Source organism: Melospiza melodia, chromosome 4, assembly GCF_035770615.1.
Source record: "Melospiza melodia melodia isolate bMelMel2 chromosome 4, bMelMel2.pri, whole genome shotgun sequence".
In the NCBI taxonomy this organism is placed as follows: Eukaryota; Metazoa; Chordata; class Aves; order Passeriformes; family Passerellidae; genus Melospiza; species Melospiza melodia.
In genome coordinates, this window is record NC_086197.1 from 81,826,790 (window position 1) to 81,848,115 (window position 21,326).

Consider the following 21,326-nt stretch of genomic DNA (forward strand, 5'->3'; position numbering starts at 1 on the left):
GTCTTCTCCTAAATAATTAAGGTGGCCATGTATTTTTTTCTAAAGAGTTGGTTTAGCTGGAGAAGCGAAAAGACTAGAATAAGATTTAATTAATACAGCATTTCATGTCTGACAACTCTCATTCATAAGTTATTTTAAATGTCCTCTAGAAATAAAATGAGCTCCAATTGTTCATCCTGAAAGAGCTTTTCTGTTACCACAGTGAGCTTCAGTTTATACAAATCTTACAATATGCTCAAGCAAGGGCAAAATTAAAATTTCATCAACAAAGCAGAATAGATGGTAACAAATTAATAGGCCATAGAAGGCATAATAAAACAGACTTCATTCTCCATAGACTTTTTCTTTTGATTTTTAATAAAGAAGGTGCCTTTAAGTAAATGCTTTTAAAATAAATCCGAAAGACTTTTTAGATAATCCTACCGAGCTCCCTTCTGAAATTAACGAGAACTAGGGATCCCATTCTGTCAAGGAGGCACATCAATTTAAACAGTAATTCTTCCTTTAGAAACATTTATCTGACAGCAAAGATTGTCCCCAATAGCCACTTCACAGAAAATGTGACTTGTAAAGACTAACCCTATCTTCCTAGTTCAAGGCTACTTGGAGCAGCTAACAGCATAATGCTCGGAGTAAAAGTACTGAGGTCAGTGTAAACAGCAGCCTAACTTAGCAGATGCCAGCTGAATAGTTTTCAGAGTTCTATGTTTTTAAAGGCATTTTTCATTCGTTTCAGAGCTGCCATACAGATCAAAACATTAATTCTAATCTGCTGAATATTTTTAGGAATGATTTTCCAACAAGCACAGATATTGAACTTGGATTAAATTAAGAGAGAATAAAACTATGAGATGTGTTTGCCCACATACATGTGTCTGCTACAGGTACTAACACCAAACATCACTTTTTGCTTCTAATTTCTTTTCATGTTTAAGAACAGTTGAAAAATGTAAATACACAACTCAGACAAACAGCTGAGGTCACACTGGAACAGTAAAAGAGCATATTAGAAATATATCAAAGAGCTTTCTACATTTTCATATTTATTACATTCCAAGCATATTAATGTCTTGATCAATAAAATATTGTCTTGATCTGCTAAGGGGACTAATCACCCCAAACAGTGTGTAATATCTGTTGCTTACAAGCCTTCAGAAGGCATTGCTTTCTTACTCTCTGGAAACAAAAAACAATTATTCTCCCACTGATGAATGTCAAAACTGTATATATTCCTGTGATCCATAAAAAATCAGTTGTTCCTCCCAGAAAGTGTCTGCAAGTTTATCTCCACAGTGCATTAATTAATGGATTTATGTATGTAAGATCAGTTCCTATTTTTTGTGAGTTTTTTTTTCTTGTATTTTTTTCTTTCTTTCCTTTTTTCTTATTCTTTTTTCTCACCATAAAGCAAATATAATTTTGTAGAAATGGCATATAAAGAGTAACTTCACTTCTGGACAAGGCAAAAAAAAGAACTGAATCAAGCTTTTAAAAAACCACAAGGTTGCAAAACCATGACATTTCTTTAGAAATAATTTTAAAATCACATTAATCTGATTTTATTTTCATGGTTTATTTTGAAATCCATGAGATCATAAATACTCTAACCCACTCCTCCTCAGTGCTAATTTCCACCAAAAAAGTCACCCTCAGCAAAACAAGACCCGAGATCCTTGTGGAAGATGATTTGACTCTGGGCTTTATGAAGGTGGCTGAACTTTGGCTCCCAGGGCACTGGCTGACAGTGCAGGAGGATGACCCAGAGCAGGCAGGAGGAATGGCACACCCTGGAGAAGGGGTCATTCTGTCTGTCTGCAGGGCAGCACAGAGCCACTGGCACTGCCTGTCCCCAAAGCAGCGCATGCTCGTGGGTGTTTGCAGGTTACTGCTCACACACACACGAAAGGTGAAATGGCAGCATCAGCTCAGGGCAAGAGCTGACAGCTGGGGTTTATTTCTGGTGAGCCTCATCACTGAAAGATGGAAGAATCCAAAACTTTGTAACCTGGTAAGACAGGACTCTGAGTCTGAAAAGCAAAAAAGTGAAGAGTTCATCTGGAATGAAGGATGAACAAGGAAAGAACTGAGAAGCTGATGTTCAGTCTGTTGCACAGTCAGACTGTGAAGGAATTCTGAGGGCCTGGCTAACAAAAAGCAACATTACCATTTAAAATAAAAAGCAGCTGTTAATATTCCATGAAAAAAATGAAAATTAAAAAACAATGAAAAGACACTTACCCATTGACTAGCAAACTGGTTCGTGTCACGGAAAACCAAAAGGAAAAATAAAGACGACAGGGTGGAACAGGAAAATGATGAATGTCTCATTGAATTAGGAAAAAAAAAGACAATTACATCAAATATGCTCACTTGAAAAGATCAGTCAATGAAATGAAGAACACAATATAGAAACGCAAAAATCAACTGAAAAAAATATGTCCAAATAGTGTAATTGTGAAGATGCCTAAAGCAGACCTACATTTTCTGTTGCCAAATTCCAAAAAATGTTTTTACTGTCTCTTCAAAACCAAATCAAAAAAATTACAAAGCAAATTACATGCTAATTAATAAATTAGCACAAATGCAAGAAGGACCAGTTTCAATTTTTGCTGGTGGTCTCACCAACCTACATAACATACTCTTTTCATCTTACAGATTAATCCTGCTGACAGGGACAACACAGGAGCGACGGAAGTCAGGGAAGTTTACATTTCCTTCAAAAGCACATCAGTGCTCCACTGTGGAGTACCTACAGTCCTGGCTGCAGACTACTGCCAAAATGGTCCCTGTCCTTGAAGACCAAATTAAAAAACCTCATTAAACTGCCTGATTATTTGTTTCCTCTATTTTCAGCATATTCCTAGGCATGAATGCTGGGTCTATAATCCATTTAAAACCAAACCTTACTAAATTAAAACCTGTCTGCAAAGCACAATATTTTGGCTCTATTTCACAATTACAAAGGAGTCCTGAAGTGGGCTCTTTTTCTGTTACAGCCCGAGAGAAATTCCTGGAGGGGCTGTGAGTCAAGAAATCCTCTGAATGTTCAACACACTCACAGGTCAAAGCAAGCAAATTACAGAGGCACTCTGTGTGCTCTCTGGTGGGAGATGAGGGGCTGTGTCTTTGCATGATGCTGCTAGGGATCAGCTGATGCACACTTCCATACCAACAGAACTATGTGATGCATCCCAGTTAGTCTGAAATTAATCTAAGGACAGTCTGCAGCATGAAATGTTTCAGATCAACCAAACACAGGATTTAAACATACAAAATTCCACTCACCTCTTGCCCCCCCTCCAGTATGCAGAGTTTAGCTGTCTGTTTCTTGGCATCAACCAAGACGTTAAACATTGTGCACAGGTAAGAAGGTATACGCAGGTCTGTTGACTTGTTTGTCTTTTGCAGCTTCAGCTCAAATGCAATTCTTGTTCTGTTTATTAAAACACAATTTGTAATATGAGTATCACTGATAATTCTGAACAACCACAGTAAACATAAAAATGTTATTAAACATGTTGGCTTACAAATATACATATGCATGAGAACACTTTAGAATTAAAATTCTGTACATTCAGAATATCAGCCTTTCAATAAGCAATTGCACTGATGGTAATCTCAAGGTTCTGTATTTCTTTAGTGAATTCAGTTGAACAATAAAAGTATTATCTTCTTGCTTTCTCGATAACAATATATTTCCTTGTGTTTAATATAAAGCAATGAAAATACCCCTTACTGTCCAGCTTTTCTATGCTAAAATGCAGTTTATTGTATAAAATGCTTGCTTCCAAGAAATATAATGAGAAATTCCTCTTCTAGCTTTCACGGAAAGAGAATTTTAATAAAGAAAATGAGTTCAATATTAAGAAAATACTAACATTTATAATGAAAATTACAACATTTTAGGAGATGCTTATTATAAAATCCCTATTTTCTTCTCAAAACAGTGTAAATAAGGAGCAATGTCACTAAAATGAACTGTAAATCAACATACCTGAAGATAAAATGTTTTATTTTCACCCTTATTTTTATATGTGGATACCAGAAATTCACACAGTATTTTTAGAAGATGGGAACAGAAGAATCCTATTCCCATTTAAAATTTTTTTAAGATCATATTAATATCACAAGAAGAGTTATAATAGAAGAATTCCATCATTTTATTCTGCATTGCTACTCTAATCTTTACTACCTAACATACAGTTTTGACCACACAAAAAACATAATTAGTGTATTAAGACTGGTATGTTATGTATTAAGTCTAAAATATTAATATAGTCTATAGTCCTGTTGATAAGATAGTAAAAGCTTTTTTTCTTTGTCCAGCTCAAAATCAAAATAATCCATGTATTAGTAGCACTGAATATCTTTGCTACTCTATGTTTTTTTAGACTATGATTATACTAACACTCTTCTAGTTCTTTAAGATTTCACCATTTTTCTAAGGTTTCTTAAATAACTGTAATTGACTGAGCTTCTATGCCAAATTCTTTAGAACAGATTGATTCCTTTAATTTTAGTGTTTCCTACCTTTCTTTATTAGAGCTTTAACTTTAATTCTATTCCCTGCATTGTTGCCCTTTCATAATAACATAGAAAAGTTCTTTTAAGTGTTTCTGGTTGTTTAATCATGATTTCATCCCTCCAGCTCTAGGAACAGGCTCATATCCTTAGCCTGAGGCTCTACTTTTTCCTACTGTGTTTAGAGAAAATAATGCAATACTATGTCATCTGTAAAGATTCTCCGCTTGTTTAGCCTTTCATATTAATATTGTGCATTTTATGATTAACAAAAATTATCTACAAAATTTATTTCCCCCATTCTATTATTTTTTTTAAATCTGCATTTTTATACGTCCAGATTAAGCTTTCTGAAGCACCTAGGGTCTATTCATAACAGATAGAGAAATTCTCCTTGGTATTTCCTGGATGTTGCCAAATTGTTTGCCAGATACTGGAAATAAACAGAAGTCATGATCCCTTTAGAACTGCCCTTTTTCCAGTGACAGGATTCTGGTATAGGTGTACCTCTGCAAGCCAGCATGAGCCCTCCTGTGCTAATTTTCAAATCTCTCCCAGTTTTTAATTGATCATTTCAACTGTACCTTTTAACGCAGGCTTCTATCATGTCAGTGGCCATGAGTTTAAGTCTCTGCTCTAAATGGTGGGCAAATTCTGGTTCTGGCCAGTGAAGATCAAAAACAAACATCTGCAGAGCATCCAGTTTCCAGAAAAGATCTTCTGATGTAGCTGATCCATTGCTATAAGAAACAAAACAAGCCCCCAAGAAACAGAAGATAAATATATAAATGTCTATCCCAGTTGCCACATAATTAAGGTAATAAGATTTCCTTATCACACCACCTTCTTCCTTCATTTCCCTGTAGCTTTTATCACAGTAGCTTTTATTTAAAAAATGTGAAAATGGTAGTGGGAAGCTTAAAGTATATACCCTTAGGGTGAAAAAAGTGAATGATTTCTCACTTGTTAGCTGAGAAATATGGCCAGATGGGAGGTAGATGGGATGTTGGGGAGCATGGAAAATGAAATAGCTCAAGTTTCAGATCAAGATGGGAAAAATACAGAGTACAGGAATAGTATGGATATTTTCAATACAGTGAAGATTTTGTGCATATATTTTCTTGCCTTCATAACTCTGGTAGATAAGTCTACCAAAGGAATGAGGATGCTAGTAGTAATGTTGTAAAAGAGATAACCAGAAAAATAGCCCCTTGATAAATGCTCATGAATTCTAACTGAGGGAATAGCATCAGATCTGGGTGGGGAAAAAAAAGAGAAGTGAAACTATTCAAGAAAATTTGTGTACAAAAAAACCCAGCAGATTAATAAGGCTCTATGCCATCTCAGATTGCCCATAATGTTTTAAAGTTCTCCCACCCTGATTTGATTGCTCAATCAATCGCTTGTGATAAAATGCAACAACTTAAACTAAGCAGTAAGTTGATTTACACTTCCACTGTCAATAGAGATTAATTACATTTTCATAATGTGTTGTATTTCAATGCCTGCATTACCATTTAAGATTAGAGTATACTATGCAACATGGAATTCCAGGATGTGAGTGACACAAGCAACCAAAACTCAGCCTGACAGACCCAATTCAGATCCAAACAGTTTAAATGATTCAGATCCAAACAGTTTAATGACAGTCTCTGCTATAATTTTGTTTCTTCTGCCTTATGACTGAAGAAGAGAATTATCAAAGAGTTAAGTGACCCCAGCTCTCATGGAAGCAATCAGCGAGCACTGACTGTGCTCAGGACAGAGCAGGGTCAGATTCAGAATGAAACAACCAGGAAGGAGCTCTAATATCCGCCCACCTAAGGCACCCCTCAGCCACGGGCACCCACGGGGGCAGTGGGCAGGGAGGTGAATCTCAGCCCAGCCCATGTTCAGGGGCAGTGGGCAGGGAGGTGAATCTCAGCCCAGCCCATGTTCAGGGGCAGTGGGCAGGGAGGTGAATCTCAGCCCAGCCCGTGTTCAGGGGTGAATCTCAGCCCAGCCCATGTTCAGGGGCAGTGGGCAGGGAGGTGAATCTCAGCCCAGCCCATGTTCAGGGGCAGTGGGCAGGGAGGTGAATCTCAGCCCAGCCCGTGTTCAGGGGTGAATCTCAGCCCAGCTCATGTTCAGGGGCAGTGGGCAGGGAGGTGAATCTCAGCCCAGCCCATGCTCAGGGGTGAATCTCAGCCCAGCCCACCTTCAGGGCCCCGAAGTGCAGCAGGGTTGCAGCAGGTGCTGCATCAGTCTCACACCTGCATCCATCGCCTGGCAGACACACCCACGTGCCCCTTGCTCCCCTGCCACCACAGCCAGCCCTGTCACCTGAGGCAGTGGTGCCGCAGTGCCCAGCGCAGCCCCGGGCCAGGCGAGGGGACAGCCGGGCAGTGACAAGCTGGCAGCAGGGCATCCTGCCTAAGGGAAACGCTGCCTCTGAGCAACCAGCTCTGCCTCTGGCTCCCATGATGCAGGTTTTGATCCCATCATGGTGCACAGCAGGATATTCCACAGCCCCAACACACTTTTTATTTAGGCTTTTTCGACATTACGCATATTTTCCCCACTTGTGTTACACAGCTACTGTTAATTTTGCATTGTATTGAGGTCCTGAAAGAAAACAGCAAAAACAGGAAAAAGGCCCATGGGACTGCTAAGGTTACAACTTGCACAGGGGTTCTACCTGCTGAGGGACCCCAGCTAAGTTTCATACATCACTAAGTTTAATTAAGGAACAGAAAGAAAAAAAAAAAAACAAAGCTTCTGGAAAATTTACAATCCCGTTAGACTGTTTTTAAGTTATATGACAAGCAAATATTGAAGATACATTGCATCTGCTGCATACACTGGCAGTGAGTGAAGCCGTAGATGCTTTGTTTAGACCTTATCTGATTCAAAAGTGACTAAATCAAGTTTTAAGATGATTGGGGTAAAAGAATAAGACAAATCATATGGGGACAGAAATGGGATAATCTCAGTATTTTTATAACTGTTGATAAAAACATGTATTTTCTAGAAAACAAACCAAACTTTCTCAAGAAATAAAACTGATAATTTTCATAACCAGATCATAAAATTAACCATTTTTACTCTCCCATAGTTGTTTCTTTTTCACCTGTTGGAATTCCAAAGGAAACTCTTTAGGACTCAGGAGGACTGATGAATTCATAACAACATAAATGTATTCTTATGTACATTTACTACCTTGTTTACCACTACATTGTAGTAGCCACTTAATTTTGTTTAATTAGACTACCAAATGAAACTTCACAATTATAATAAAAGTAATAACAGGCACAGGTTCATGGAAGAATTAATTCTGTGAGAAACACTAATTCATTTGTTTTCTTTCCAAATAATTTTGAGTTTTCATCTCTCAACTTTTATTCAGCATTGTCCGATGACCTTTGAATTTGACTAACATATTGTACTAATGAGACGAAGAAAGAAAATAAAGTCCTACAACAGAAATTGTTTGCTCCTGGTTCACACATCCTAACACAAATGTGTAATTTGTTTGCTGAATGTTTCAAAAGAAGAGCTAAACTCAGACTTTACATCTTCCTGGCACAGGAGTAATTCCTGCATTCAACTCAAGACTGAATCTGTACCCATTATCTGAGAACCTTGGTTTTTTTTCTTGAGACAGGACACATTCTTGACTATTGAAAAGTTTTTATTTGAATGTGCATGGTAAAGCTACTTCAGTCCAAAGAAAGGAATAACATTGCTCTACCAGGAAACTGAACTGACATTCTTTCTTTAAAAATTATAATAGTTATCCATAGTTTTAAAATTAAGCACAAATTCTACTGCTTTGCTGTCCAAAACTTAACCTTTCAGCCACTGTCTAGTTGCTCATTCCTATTAATCAGCTCATGGCAGTAAGAGAAGATGACCAGGGATTAAAAGAGGCAAATATTCTGCACATTATATTCAGATTTATTTTAATGGGAATTCAACTTTGCAATTGGTCACACTTTGACTTGGAAAGCAAACCAGGTATCTCCAGAGGTACTTTTAAAATTATTTTATGTCTTTATGCCTTGCCTCATACTGAACAGAGCACAAAAATAAGATCCCAGACATAATGTTTCTCCAAGAACCTGCAGCATATCAAATCTAGGAATTGCATGCAGCCTTAATTCACTTATCCACTGACAGCTGAAAGAGGCAGCTTCCCACTGGGCTTGCCAGGTACCTAAGCAGTAGCAATTAGTCAAACAGTACACTAATAAAGTACACTGGCTGCAAGATACTCCCACACATGACTTCAGAGTAGATGTAGAATGAATAATTTCTGGCTACATATGAAACTCCATAGGGTGGCTTGGGATATGAAAATGTAAGTATTAAATATCTAAGAATATTATCAATAAACCAAAAGATTCAAAAGCAGCTGGTTTCATTTATGCTATAATCTACCAAGGACAGGGATGGTCATTTTACAAATTACTGTGATTTCTTTTTAAGGTTACTACTGAGATACTACCCACTAGCATTTTGTGAGGACCATTTAGAAAACATGGCAGAAGCACTGCATCTATTGTGAGCCCCCAGCTTGTGAACTCCAGCTTTTCATTCTTTATGCTGCCTCAAAATACATGCTCAGGGCTCAGAAAATCAATTGAGAATTCCTTCAACAGAACAGGATTTTCAATAATTTCAATGTCAGTTGCACTCAGCCCCATCTCTCTACTTTTCACCAGCAGATGAGGCAGAAGGATGGAGCAGAACCTTTGCAAGCATCAGTTAGTGCAAAGTCCCTCAAAGACACTGGGGACAGAGCTACTCCATGACTTCTCTTAGCTCAAGGCTGAGGCAACCTAAGGATCAAGCAACTAAAACAAGTTTCTCAAGTCTTCTTTCCTACTGCACATTAATATTTTCAGAAGAAATTTGCCCCACAATATAAATTTGTCTTCCAGAATGCTCAATAGGACCTAGCTATTCAAAATTCCTTATTCTATAGAGAGCAGATCAGCCACATTTCCCCGTGCCATCAGTCCTAGGGCTATACTTTTAAATACTCATCCTTGGAAATGCAGGCCATGGCCTCCTAGCACTTTGCTGGAGGAAAGCTCTACGACAGGAATTTATGTGGCACTGCAGACACAACCCCTCAGAACAGAGCTGAAAGATGGTCTCCTGACTCCCTCAGCACTCACAAACACACAGAGAGCTCCAGCACAGGAGCTCAGACATGTTCAGACCTACTGCCTCAACATCACTATTGGGGCACTGTGACTGCCCCAGCCTTTGTCTCTGTCATCATCCATTACAGCTGAGCCTTAGCAGGAAGAATAGAAATGACACATCTCCTTTGATGTTTCTTCTGGGTAGAAGACAAGACAGGACAATTCTCCTATAAGCAAATATCTTATTCCAGGTTTCCCCAGCCCTGAATTTTCCTGAAGATGATGTTTTAGACTGGCACCAGATAGCAACAACCTCGGGTGTGTATCTACAATATTTCTGGTTAGTGACACTATGTTATGTCTGCACTGAAAAGAATAATCATAAATTAAACCATAAACAATTAAAATCACCCACATATCTAACTTAAAGCCCAGGTCCAGTAGACACACACAAAAAAATAAAGTATGAAGAGCCATTTAAAATAGTGTATTTGAATGAATGAATAAGAAAGGAAAAACTCCTCATTGTGGCTGATTGAAAGCTTTTACAGAATATTCAAACATTTTTGCTCTTTAAGATTACCTTCAGCCAAATGGAAGAGTAATTCACAGTGCTCTGCATGTCTAGCCAGTGTGCCCTCTGAGTTATCTTCTCCAGAGACCAATCAAGAAGAACAGACTGCTACTCATAACAATTTCCCCTTTTCATATCTCACTTTCCAATGCCCAAAAAGAAGTGGAAAAAAGGTAATGATCTTTCTAAATGCGGTTATAAGTAGCATATATTTATTGCTTCAAAACAAATTATCAAGGACAAAAAAGGAAACAATTAATTAAAAAATATAAACAATCTTTGCTAGTAATGTTCAAGAGAATTGTAGCAACTTTAAAGTGAAAATGGGGAAAATCTATTTTCATTAGTAAAGCACACAAATGGATGTCCACTGTGAATATATTTTCACTTCTTTCTCTTCAGCAAAATTCTTAGGTAGTTACATACTAGCTCTATTGAATATGAATATACTTAAACGTGAGCTTGAGAGCATGGACACAAACATTAGTAAAGTTTGGAGAATAATAAACCTCTTTCTGTTACAGATAAAAGAGACACAGGACTGCAGCAAACCTTTAACACAGTTGGCCCACAGACTACTCATTCTCATTCTTTTTGACTCCCGATTCTACATTGTGCAATTCAAATTGATAATGATTAACTAGCCAAAATCATCACTTTTTGGTTAAAGAGGAAAGTCCCACAGATCTTTGTGATATACATTGTCACCTTCTTGCCAAATTATCAGTTTTGTGGCCAGAAGGAGGGAGCAGAGTGAACTGGGAAAGAAAGACTTGGGGGAGGCTGTGAGGAGGAGTCCACTTGCATTCTGAATTAGATGACTCTGCTGACTGTATGTGTAATTCAGTGTACCCTTCTAATCCATCTAAACTGGGGTGTTCATCACATTGAAAGGGAAAACTGTCAGGAAGCTCTGGGTTGTGCTTAGCAGATATTGGAGCAAAAGTATTGGGTTACTCCTTGTTGAAGAACTTAACTAGTAAGTGTGTTCTTCCTGAAAAAGATGGGATGGGAGAAGAGGGAGAAAATAAAACCCTCCTCCTTTCTATGACATCACAGTGAAAGTGACGCACTTCCTCTGCCAGAAACTGAGCCACCATTACCAGGAGGAAAAAGGAAACTCCTTGGCATGGGAGGAGGGACAAGTGACTTGCAGTGCTTTCACTTTTTTTTTTTTTTTTTTTTTTTTTTTACCCAAACACATGACCATTCTGAGAATTCACTTGGCTCTTCAGCAGAATTAAGATAGGCTGATTCTTAAAATACTGCCTGAATACCAAAGTATTACAAAGGTAACTTAATGCTGCCTGCAATCGAGACTGTCAATTCATACAAACTTTATAACATCAAAGCTCTATGTTTTGGGGAAAGAACATAAAGAAGTGCCTCCATCAGAGCCAGCACCATGGCAGATCTCATCTAGAATGCAGTGTAGGGTGGCTGAGAGGGGATGATGGCCTTACAGAGGTCACAACCCCAGTAAGAGACACTGTTCACCCCCACTTGTCCCCAAAAGCAGCAGAATGGTGTCTACTTCTGGCAAGTGTTGACAGCATGCCAACCTCACTGCTCACCAAAGGCTACGAAAACCTCACTGGTTGGTTTAGCATTTTATGCATGTGTCATGTATACCATGAAACTGTATACAAGAACATATGCAAGGGGGATGAGCCCATGGCTGAATTTTACTTTGCTTGTACATGTTTTGACCACAGAGTCCAGATATATTGCTGCACAAACCCCTTCATTCAGGAAAGATCTACCACTATAATCCTCCAACCAAAATCTGTATTTATTATAAATTCAGTATTCAAAATACATGAAATTTCATCTACACAATTTATTTTTACTGGATGGGGGTGGTAGAGAGCAGACTACAAGAGCACATCCAAGATTAGCAACTCTTAACTCTGAAAGCTATTCTTTAAAAAAAAAGTGACCTTTGAAAACCTGGGGATAACAGAAAGGAATTTGAGTTCCAGAAGGCCAATTAGTTTGTATTCAAAGCTGAAATGACTTGCATAAGCACATCAGGAGAAACCTAGCATTACTATAGTAAACACAAAAGGTACCAAAGCCAAGGATTAAGAGGAATTCTGTCACTTTTTAGGGGAATTAACAGCAGAACAACAATGATAATACTCCCTTTTTTACAAGGAGTCACATGAAAAAGACAAGGGATAATGGGTTTGAGTTACTTCTGGAGAGTTTCTGATTAGAAAGCAGAGGACATTTTTCACAATTAAGACAATCTGCCATTGGAATAATCCCCCCAGAGGAAATGATGGGTTCCCCAACATTGCAGATTTTAAAAATTCATCTGGTCAGGGCACTAGGCCATCCTACACCATGGTTTTGCCAAGAAAAGTTGATGAGAGATCCTTGAGGTCCCTTTTAACATGGTATTCTATGATTGCATTAACTCTTGCAGAAATAAATCTAATGCTATTTAGGAGTCTGTAATGTACTTGAGAAGTCAACACTTGTCTTGAAATGATATTATCAACGTATGTGTTTTGAATGTGTGTTTTTTGAAATTTTTCACTTTCATGCTTCCCTAATATAACTTTTGCTAAAATAAGGTTCATGAGCCTTTCTTTGACATAAATTGATGTGTCTTCACACAGAAATCAGACCCATAACTATGGGAATATTTCCACTGAGCACTGAAATGTTGGGGGAAGATAAAAAAGAAAGAATTTTTTTTTCAAGCAGACAAAGAAAGGGATGTACTTCTCCCTTTGGCACTTATCCTGTAACATGGATATTTAATCTGATGACAATATTTACAATCAATGACTTTCCGAGCCAATATGAGTTAGTCAAACCCATGCAAAAAATATAATGGGCTGCCTCATTTTACAAAACCACAATCTAAAATCAATCATCCAAAAGGTTCCCCACTGCTTATTAATTCAAAAGAGTCATTAGGATGTTTAGAGTATTAAACATCATTCCTGCTATGACAGACCTTTGCAAAGTTGATTTTCTGACTTACCAGGTTTCAGACTGCTACATTTTAATGCACTAGAAAGCGCAACTCACTAACAGTCCATGCTGGGCTCACTCCCAAGAAACAACAATTTCCAACTAAGAGAGGATAAACACCATGCAATCCAAATACAGCTGCACAGAACACTAGCAAGGCCATGCAGAGCTGACATACAGTCAGAAAGTTATTGAAGAATACACACGTGGAGTCATACAAAGAAGTCATCCAGGTTGGTGTAGTAAAGCTAGGTATTTGTGGAAGATTAACAGGCAAACTTGGAACTTTTGGAAGAGCTACATTAGGAAGACTGTTGGTGATGCTCCTGTGAAGAAATAACAATGTAGGTATACAATAAAAAATAGAATATTTAGAGGACAACAGGGGAGAACCCCTTATTAGACAGAAAGCTATAAGCAGGTGCTTTGTTCAGATTTTGTAAAAAGCACTTACTTGACAGGTTGCCATGACTCTTGTTCAAGACCTCTGTGAATGGACTGAGCAATTGATGATTCCATGAGATCAATGTAGCGGACGACCATGGGAACAAAAATTTCTTGCAAGTGCTTGTGAAACTTTCCATTGCACAAAAGTGCTTTAAAAAATAAACAAGAGACAAAAATGTCAGACCTTTTGTTACAGGAAGAAGTGTATCTTAAAATGTTTTGGGACACAAAGACATTATAAGAATAAGATCTAGCTTATAAGATCTAGTAGGAAATACAGTTCAGAAAAGATAAATGAAGTGTTCCATAAGTGTAGTCCATTTCAAATTGTCAGTGTAATGAAAAGTAGGTACATACAGAAATTCTTTACTGAACCAGAACTTTTTGCATCTTAAAATTAATAATATGCTTTGCTGAATCTAAAGATTAGCAATTTTGTTCATTACTTCTACACCAAGACAGGACAAAAATACCTGAACAAAAAAAAAAAAAAAGTATTTGAATGTCATTCATAAGCAGTAGAATATTACCTACTTCACAGATGGGACTTACTACATGAAAACCTGCATACACATGCAAACTGAACATGCTCAAAATCTGAAAATTAGTTTGCCATCACCGCTGCTTGTCCCTGTATTTGCTGAAGTGCTCTCTCAGCAAATGCTAACTCTTAGCACACTAACGTCCTGTCCCACCAAGACAATATATGTTTAATGTTTTGAATGTGTCTGTGTTCACCCTTTAATCTAGCACTGTTATAAGAACCCATGAGAGTATTCCCATGTGCATATGGAAATCATAGAAGCTCAGACACAGAGAAGAATTTTCATGACCTTGCCAACCTTTGTTTTCTTTTGTCTGTGCTCTGTTGTTTTAAATTATTTTGCGGGTTTCTCCTCCCACTTATTCTAGCATACAGGCTTCCTGTATAATTGGATGGGCACCAAAACCACATTTTGAGGAGGCTTCCTCCTCTTCCAAGGAAGAAAATCCTGGATCACAGAGCTCACCATGGACACAATCTTTTAAAATTACAATCCCTTTTTGTTCTACTATCAATGCCACTCCATGTCTAACATGCTAAAATAATTTCTCTAACTTCCAGAAACTATTTTGCCTTCCATTCCCGAATGATGTCCAGCCCAAACTGAACTTGGGAGAGATGGAGACTGTAGGGAAAATGTGCTGTCAAATTTCTGTCCCCTGTCGCTACTTGTACTGCAAGGAGTGCCCTTGTTGCTGAATGTCTGGACACCATTTTACTTTTTTCCTTGAATAAAATGATCTGAAAGCAAAAAATTATTTTCTTGAAAACATCCTTGTAGAGCAATAGGAAATACTGTATCAATCACCTTTACCTGAGGAAACAATATTATGTGATGAGCTCTCTGGTTTTGTGTAATTGCCTATCTTGCTAAGAATTTTGAAACTTTCAGCTAATTTCTAACCACTTTAGACACAGGGGTGGAGATATCAGATACATGAAGTTTTATAAAAACAGGCAGCTAGGTAGCAGGCAGAGATTATTAGGGTTTCCACAGAGAAAAAGGCAGAGGTGTAGGATCATCTCTTTATTAAACACTTGAGAATCCACCCTTGAGAGTACCTGTGAGTCCATTACAAACATGATCCATTATTTACACTGCTCCTCAAAAAAATTGTTAACTAGTTAGTTCTGGCTTATTATTTCTATATCAGGAATTCAAAACAGTGTTATTTTCCTCTATTTATAATTGTCTTATATATATCCTAAAACTACAGCACCTTTCACAAGCAGCAAAAATGACTGAGGAGGATTTGGATATTATAAAAGTTGCACAGTAAACAGCTGATGAGCACTGCCTTTGAGAAACAAAAGGTTGCTGGTATCCATTTGCATATTAGACTCAGTTTTCAAGGCAACTTTGAGCTGAAAAATAACAGCAAGAATACAACTGTGCCAATTAAATCAATCTTGCTGCTTTATAGTGCACCAGTGAAGAACTGTAATTAATCAGGCAATCACAGTTACTTGAAGGGATAAGCCTGTAGTTCAGTGTTTTCTGAGCTCACTGCAGAAATGCTCTGCTACAAGCACTGCTCTGGGAATTACAGTAATGAAGCCTCATGGGCAGGAAGGTGACTTGTTATTTTGAAGCCAGCATGAAATTTTAAGAAGTCACAGTCAATAAAGGTGTTCAAAAGCTGAATAATTTTCCTAACATCATGACACCAGTCTTTAAAGGGAAGTGAAATTTTCCAAAATTATGCCAAGACTTATTGTCACTTCACCTCCACGGAATTCTCTCTGTATGTGGGTACACACCCACAAGAGAACTGCCGTGGATCAACAGCTCCATGAGCATTCTGTTTTCCCAGGGTTAAGGACTTGGCAGCTCTGATTTACCCATCAAGGATTAATGCAGGGCAGGGAAAGAACTCAGAGCACAGAGATAAGTGATATAGCTGAGTATCATCATCAGACTCATGGCACTCTACCCCATGATTAAAATTGATCTTGCCAAAAAGTACCACCTGTGCATCAGAGCAGATGGGAAACAAGAGATCCTTGAGGAAATGCCACGCTTCAGATCCCTCAACTACCACTTGTCTTCAAAGCTATGTAGCTTAATTCTCCATTGTCTTTTAAATATAGACACGTCACACCCTCTTCATATGAGCCATCATATGAGCCATGCATATTCACACAAGCAACGATAAAATGAAAGCCTATGCCAGAGCAAGGTAATGCATAGGCAATATTAAAGGAAAACACATTATGGGAATAGAAACAGAAACCTGAACTAGATATTCTTGAAATATTGAAGTTGAAGAAGAAAACTATTATATTTTTTCCATATTAGGAAACATATTAGCTGAAATATATTAAAATATTACAAGAAAATATCAGAGATGAATCTAAAGTCTAGTTATTCAGTACTGGAATGAGGTTTCACTCTAACAGTAGGAAATGAATCTGCTGTGCCCATGTACCACAGAAGCAGAGAGGTTTCTATTGCTTTTTCTAATACAGGCACATCTCAGGGGCTTTCCTGGAGTCAGCATGTCATGCTGTCCTCAAGAGCTTCTGCAGAATCCAAGGCAGGCAAGCATGACACAGATTAACATGAGTCTCCTTTCCCTTGACAAAATTATTACTCTGTCAGAGAGTCTGTAATTATTCTGCTCTTAATTGGATCCTACTGAAAAGATAACCGGAATTTTCTGGAATATTTTAAAATCCAAAATAAGAAAGAGTATATTTCAAGAAGGAAATATCCTTGAGGGTCCAGATTATATTTCTAGCAATTGAAACTCAACCAATGACATGTGAAAAGAAAGTTTATATTCCTGTTCATTTGCTGTTTATATTCTGCCTCCACAGAGAATTTCTTAATCAGCTAGTTAAATTGCAGTAAAAATTGCAAGTGTTCCAATTAAAATGGAAATTATCTTGTATTTTTAGATATAAGACATATTTTAAAAGTGAAATTTAGAGGTTTGCTTTGTGAAAGCAAGGTTAAAATTTATTGGAACTTTACAAGATAGAGTGACATAAACAGGTTATAGCACAATTTACCTTCATGTAAAAGTCCAGTTAGGAAAAATGATTATTGAATATTCTGTAAAGGAATAATGCAGCTTAACTCTCAGTATCAGTAACCAAGACAGGTAGCTGTATATCTATTTATGATTTCAAAGCAGTTCCTAATAGGACTGAGCCCTGATGTGAGAAAAGATACCCTCTACAATGAATGGGAAGTGTAAGGTTTAAGGTATTGGGGTGGGCATACAGTTTGCTCTGATTACCTTAAATCCAAGTTGTTTTCTAACTCTACCCTCTCGTTTAAGAGAGGGCACAATGTTATACATAAATTCTAGTCCAGAAGTGGTACACAGTCTGTAACAAAGCAGGAAGGTGATGATTCTGTCTTTGGTGGTGCTTGCCACTCTGCTACTAACAACAACAGTGGAAAAAAGTGTATCAGAGAATTCCCGTTTGAGGTCAATAACCATAATTATGGCAATGGCTTTCAAAAGGCTAACACTCAACATGCTGCTTTTTCTGAATCAGCTTCATCAGACTCTGCCCTTTAGAGCAGGTGCACAGACATTCCACTGAGTAATACTTGAAGGAGAATGAAGATTATGAGTCACCTTTATAACACCCCTGGTTTTGACTGGTTCATGCCAAGGTAGCAATGCAACAATGCTGAGCAATAGCACAGGACAAAGTGTCAGGAAGTGACACTTGCAGAGAAAACTTGGTAAGAAAATGATCAGAATACTGAATATAGAGTTGGAAAACTTCTATAACCAAAATATATAGACACTTCATCCAACTAGGCATATGCCACTAAAAATATCTCTCACACCATGTTAAATGAAGAGGAATTAATAGGTCTGTCTTTTGGGCACTAAAAACCAGATTAATCTGAATAATTAAACAACTACAGAATGTAAATTGTCCTCTAAAGCAGGCCTCTTCAAACACAATTTATAGGCTCTGTGGAAGAAAAGTAACATAGTCATTACAGAAAATAAGATACAATCCTGGGACAACTATGTTCTTCTTCCCTTTATGAATATCTAATTTTGGAAAAAATAATTTTGCTGTTCTAGAGAGATGTTGAGTACTCTATTGGTGGACAGTCTGCAAAGCTTATCAGAGTCAGGCATAATTGTGTGTGGACAATAGCAACTCTGGAGATCATTAAAATGTATACTATAAAAGCAGCTATAATATTTTTTTCAAATATTTACAATTTGAAAAAACACAAGGAATTTATCTTCAATCTATTATTCATCTCCACAGTGAATACAATTTTTAAATTCACTTTTTGTAGTTAGCAGAGAGATGTTAGATGTTAGAAGTTAGAGGTTCTCATGAGAGCTGTTCTCTCAAGAGAACAGCTGAAATATTTTACAAGATGGGAAGATCATCCTCCTCCTTCCCTCCCTCTATTCTTTACAGTTTTTCAGTTAGACAAAATGGGAATGCAATGGCTGATGTACTCTTCCTTGTGGAATAAGATCAGAAAAAATGGAGAGTCTTAAGGTGACACAAAATGGACTCTCATGAAAGAAATGAGAAGCTTCAGTCAGGACTTCCCCATCCTCCCCTCTCTTCATAAAAAAATAATACACCATATTGGAAAATGCATTTTTTCTCATTGTTAATTGAATGCTGACTTTGAAGTATTCGCCTTGAATCTTGTACAATGTTTTTACACAGTTTAAAATAGCACCTTCGGTATTATTTGAATATGAATTTTCATTATCTCAGAGTTTTTTTATTATACTTTAGTTATGTAGTTGTAAAAATAGTTTTACATGCAAGTTTTCTTTAATGCTGTAAAATGTAAGATTGTTTCTTTATTGTTAGGAGTTCTCTCATGTCAGGTTTATGTGAAAACTGATTCATGCACCAAAGATTTAGAGCTCATTTAATGCTCTCAAGATAGAATAACATGCAGGTGTCAGTCCTCCAAATTTCAGTGAAGATTAACCTAATATGCAATATGGTGACCTAACTGTTCTTCATTTGAAAGAAGTCTGAAAAGTAATCTCTGATATAGCCAGAGAGTGAGAATAACCCAGTGGGATTTCCACCTCTTCATTTCCTAATGAGTTTTTTGATAATGAGAGGTGACTTTGCCAGTCACTGTGGGCTCTATTATGGCTAATTTACTCCACTTCACTCTCCTTGTTAATTATTAACACTAGCCTTTTTATCCTCATGAGACCACATTCCAGTTTTTCTCTTTTTAGATTTTTTTTCTAAATATATCTTTATGAAGGTGATAGTTTTCAGGAAAAGATTTTCACTTAGGGTAAAGTCAGAATTATTTATTTTATCTTGGAAGACTGTAAATTTTATTATATAAGCATGGGAAGCTCTTGCTAATGCTTTTAATGCAGTTAAAAGGTGAAAAGGCTGTTAATTAAAGAATGAGCACTGAGGTATGTACCACTAGGGAATCACTTCTTGGTAGAATGGTCACTTGCCACTTGCTAACATGTCCACTGATTAATAGGTGACTAATTTCCATAGTTTCTTTCCAGTAGTTCTGGAAAAAGAAAAAGTGTGTAATTTTCCAGATGGTTTTCACCTGCCAGAAACTGTCATTTAATATATCTATTACCATTAGGGAATTACTGAAATTGGCATACAGGTGTGATATTTCATACAACAGTTGTTTCATGTCCTTCAGTTAAAGTTTTACAACATTTGTAAGAGTTGCCTTAACATGGAAGTTTTCATAAAATGTCTTTCTTAAGCCTATTCTAGTAATTTAGCATTATTGTCCATTCAATCTTTTAAGGAAAGAAAAATCAGCAGCCTATTAGCAATCTCTTGCATGTGAGGACAACCCTTGTTTGTTCCTAACACTTCTCTCAGGTTGGAACCAAAGCTCAAAGGAACACAAAAGACACAACAATAAAGTTAAAACTGGTGTCATAAATCCTTCTTGTAAGACTGCTTTAAAATATATACACAGTTTTCAGAAACCAAAGAATTGTTTTAAGTGCATGGTAACATCACAACTAGAAATGTGCTTCCTTAACTGAAAATGTATGATGGTAGGAAAATAGACTGAATATTCCATCTTAATACAGGCTTCAGATTTTTAATCTGGATTTTAGATGATTTGACATCACTTAAAGTAGTGCACAATCCACCTTTCAGGAGCCCAGCTCTTCTGAGATCTGCAGCAGGACTGAAAAATTCCTATATCCTCTTCAGCAACCTCAATTGCCATCATGGTGATTTTAATAAGTTTCTGAAATTGCAGTTTGCCCAACAATGGATCCAAACAGAAAATTTGTTGAGTGTATTTTTTTCCATTCATGCTGACACTACTATAGCTTTATAGACATAACTAGCCTGAAAGAAGTTTAGAAGGCTTAGAAAGAAATATAAACTACAACTTTATTTAAGCAATATAGATTAAATGTAAGCTATCAATACCTCTTTTACTACTTGTACATAACTGATTCAAAAATGAGTAATCTGTGAATACCAAGTGTAATAGCAATATTTAAGCAATATAGATTAAATGTAAGCTATCAACACCTCTTTTACTACTTGGACATAATTGATTCAAAACTGAGTAATCTGTGAATACCAAGTGGTTAATGCACTGCCAGAATAAGGAGTGAAATGGTGCAAGGATAGAGAGAAACCGCTCAGCTTGCAGGAAATGGAACACCAGGGCATGTATCAAAAAAACAGGCACTGTCACTTTTATTTTGAGCATTATCCTGTTTGGAAACACATTTCTAAGGTGTGGGTACATTGAAAAATCTTACATTAACAGTATGTAAAAAAAAAATTAAGATCTTACTGTCATTTCTGAGGGCATTGTTCAGCAGCTGGAAAAGTGGGAAGCTGTCCCAGGAGTCTTGTGGCTGTGCCTCAAGTGCTGAATCCATGTCAACAGAATACAGAGACAAAAACTTCTCTGCATGCTCAGCCAACAGTTCTGGCCACCAAGCGAATGCCTGCAAACATGACAAAATAAAATTACTAAACATGAGCCAAAGCCAAGAGATATGCTCTGTCTGTGGCAGAACACATCTGAGTATGTCATGTCATGTCATGTCCTGTCTCATTTGGGGAGGAAGAATGGGCCAAGTGAATGATGTGAAAATATTTTATGAAACTTTGCATTAAAAAAAGG

The 21,326-nt window shown here is 37.2% G+C and overlaps 1 protein-coding gene across 8 annotated transcripts in view; it reads right to left on the minus strand.

Moving 5' to 3' along the window:
* CADPS2 (calcium dependent secretion activator 2) overlaps window positions 1-21,326 on the minus strand; it is a 284,524-nt gene that overhangs the window by 34,952 nt on the left and 228,246 nt on the right. For 2 of the 8 annotated variants that reach the window (XM_063155361.1, XM_063155359.1), the window contains 6 exons: window positions 20,991-21,147; window positions 13,670-13,811; window positions 13,422-13,541; window positions 5,106-5,261; window positions 3,286-3,433; window positions 2,239-2,253 (listed from right to left, as the gene is read on the minus strand). In XM_063155361.1, the coding sequence (XP_063011431.1) occupies window positions 2,239-2,253; window positions 3,286-3,433; window positions 5,106-5,261; window positions 13,422-13,541; window positions 13,670-13,811; window positions 20,991-21,147 (738 nt within the window). The remainder of the gene's footprint in view (window positions 1-2,238; window positions 2,254-3,285; window positions 3,434-5,105; window positions 5,262-13,421; window positions 13,542-13,669; window positions 13,812-20,990; window positions 21,148-21,326) is intronic. The other 6 variants (XM_063155366.1, XM_063155364.1, XM_063155362.1 and 3 more) reach the window with 3 other exon arrangements.